Source organism: Clupea harengus, chromosome 22 (genome assembly GCF_900700415.2).
Source record: "Clupea harengus chromosome 22, Ch_v2.0.2, whole genome shotgun sequence".
NCBI classification, from domain to species: domain Eukaryota; kingdom Metazoa; phylum Chordata; class Actinopteri; order Clupeiformes; family Clupeidae; genus Clupea; species Clupea harengus.
This window is the reverse complement of record NC_045173.1, coordinates 22,461,515-22,464,221: the sequence shown is the minus strand read 5'-3', so window position 1 is coordinate 22,464,221 and position 2,707 is coordinate 22,461,515. Positions and strand designations below refer to the sequence as shown.

The 2,707-nt window shown below is 41.4% G+C and overlaps 1 protein-coding gene across 1 annotated transcript; it reads right to left on the bottom strand.

The window, feature by feature from the left end:
• Nucleotides 1-688: 688 nt before the first annotated feature.
• Nucleotides 689-2,406, bottom strand: rgs5b (regulator of G protein signaling 5b). The gene is made up of 5 exons (XM_012826283.3): nt 2,277-2,406; nt 2,065-2,148; nt 1,852-1,913; nt 1,553-1,719; nt 689-1,333 (listed from the first exon to the last, which is right to left on the bottom strand). Exons 1-5 carry the CDS (start codon nt 2,318-2,320, stop codon nt 1,160-1,162), a joined length of 531 nt encoding a protein of 176 aa, XP_012681737.2. The 5' UTR covers nt 2,321-2,406; the 3' UTR covers nt 689-1,159.
• Nucleotides 2,407-2,707: the final 301 nt, after the last annotated feature.

Genomic DNA, 2,707 nt, shown 5'->3' with positions numbered 1-2,707 from the left:
CACCAATTACTCATGCTGGGGTCCTATTCTCCCTCTCTCTCTCTCTCTCTCTCTCTCTCTCTCTGTCTCTGTCTACCCCCACTCGCTGGTGTTTTCTCTTGAAAAACACCTTAATCTCATTTGATATTGCCAGTAGAAGCTGTTTGTTTCAGCCACTGACTGCTTTCTCGTGTGTGTGATTTAGCCATGCCTGGTGATGCTGAAGCTAGCCAGACCTTCTCTATTGTTTCACTGGATGCCAAACAAGGACGAGTAAAAAGGTGTAAGGTGAAGAGGACAGAAGAAATCACTGTAGTGCTGTAGTAACGTATCGTAACGGTGTTAATTATCGGACAGCGTGTGTTATCGGCAAACGTTCGCGTTGTCATGTGAATCCATTATTAAAAAGAAGTTATAGAATGTTAATCGATTATTAAACTCAGCATTTTGATTGTTTAATAGAATGGCCGATGTTTGACACTGTCCGATAACTGACATAGGTACGCTACTGTACTTTTTGGATGTCATTTATATAATCCTTCACCTATTTCCTGCTGTTGCTCACTAGATAAATGTAACTATGTATAATTATGGAAAAAAAATTGAATATTAAAATTATTAAAAAATAAACTTTATTGTTATTTACGTCATTGCATAAGAATCACAACTCACAATTTGTTACAGTGACATTTTATTTTCCACAGGCCAAAATGTTTATTTAACAAAAGCCTGAAAAAGCAAGATCACATTTGAGGCACATAAATATCACAATAAATACCACATTATTCTCAAGAACAATAATAAATAGCTGATGGAGCCTAACAGTTCAAACTAAATAAATAAATAACAGTGATGAGGTGCTGCTGCTCCATACTTGGGTCACTCTGTTCTTGTGCTATATGCTCTCCTGCTACAGCAGGTACGAACATCACTTTTACTTTTCCAGTCCCTCCAGGTACACGTGCGCACTTCGGCCCTCCTGTGAGGATCTGCAGTGTCTCAGCTCTTTGGGGCCACCGGACTCTTCCTGAGATTGAAAGTGGGTGCCTCTCAATAGCTTATGCCCATGAAGTTGCCCCCATCCAGTGAGGCCTCCAGTTGAGTGGGTAGTTTTCAGCTCGAACTACATCTGGTTTTTTTCTTGTGCTTCTCCAACTCCGAGTGCAGATTGTGCATATTGCTAAGCTGCCAGCTGGCGGCTGAGCTCCTGGCAGGCCACGGACTTCAGGAAGCGTGGGTAGCAGTCTTTCTCCATCAGATAGTAGATCTTGGCCCTGGCCAGGTCGAAACAGCAGTTGGTGGGGTTCTCCAGGTTCTTCACAGTGCTGGTCTTGGTCTCGTGGTCAAGATTGACCTGGTGGAGAGAAAAAACTTTTTTTTATGAATTGCCGGTCAATACAGGGAAATATACAGTACACTCTCTGATCACTTTCATCTGCTCATGGTATTAATTACTGAAATCAGTGGTGATGTGTGCTGCTAATGTGTGTCTTACATACAGTTTAGCTGAGGAGCAGCATGCAAGCATGGAAATGCATATGCAGTCTGTGAAAATAAGTAAATAGATAATTACCTCTCTTGGAGCATCACAGACAATGAATTCACTGTAAATCTTTTTAGCCTTGGCAGGCAGCTTGGAGGACGACTGGGTGTTCATGTAGTCTTCACATGCCAGATAGAAAGCCAGGTTCTCCTCACTGTACTCAGACTTCAGGAACGCCTGGAAGGCACACAGGCTTTCTGTGAGGAGACAAAGGTAGAGGTGTGTTAGACTCAAAAGAAATGCTAACAAGTGGCTTTTCTTTAAAAAAGAAAATAATGTACAGTATATACTTTATTTACAATGTAGCAAGACTCAACAACTACACTCACGTTCGTCTCGCAGGAGCTCTTGAAATGACTCTTTCCATCTCAGTGAAGCTACAACCATCTGCCTGAAAAGTGAATGTGTATAGTACATGAGTATCATGAGTATCATTTTAATACTTTTAAAGCTAGTCAGGTCATTTGTGTTTTTTAGATGTAACATCCCTTCAAATTCATGATCAGTATTTTTATTTCTTTGGAGGAGACAAATGCTCTTACCTTGACATGACAGTTTTCTGTCCAGTCAGACCCATCTGCTTTTTATGGAGAAGACTTCCAAAACGAGCTTTCAGTTCCTTTGCTCTAGATGGTGAGCAAACACAAAAGCAATCTATCAGTATAATTATTCCACCTGACATTTGCTGGATTTCAAATGCTGAGTTGAGAATTTTGACGTTGTAACAGTATACAAAAAATGACAGAAAACATACCTTTCGAGACAAGCAGATGGTAGAGATTCCAGTCCTCGGCACATTGTGTCAATGAGATACTGTGTGTTGCTGGTCACTGTAGAGATGAACGATGGTGAGACTGACTCTCTGTGTGCGTGAGTGGAGTTACTTTGTCTCAGTTACAATTCTGCCTGAAGCCTGGGAAACTACTTCTTCTTATACTGGAGACCTGCCTGTGACATCACAACATACAGCCAATGGGAAGAGGGCAGTGATAGAGGGAGGAGGAGGGGGAGTCTTATAGAGAAAGCCCGTGTTCTGTGATTTATCCTCAATATGACATCTTACCCCCATGAGACCCTGTTCCCATGAGCTGGGCTTTCGACTGCTCAAACTCGACTGCTAATAAACAGTTATAGGATATTTTATGAAATGTTCAGATTATTAAAATGTGGAATGCTTTGGGATGA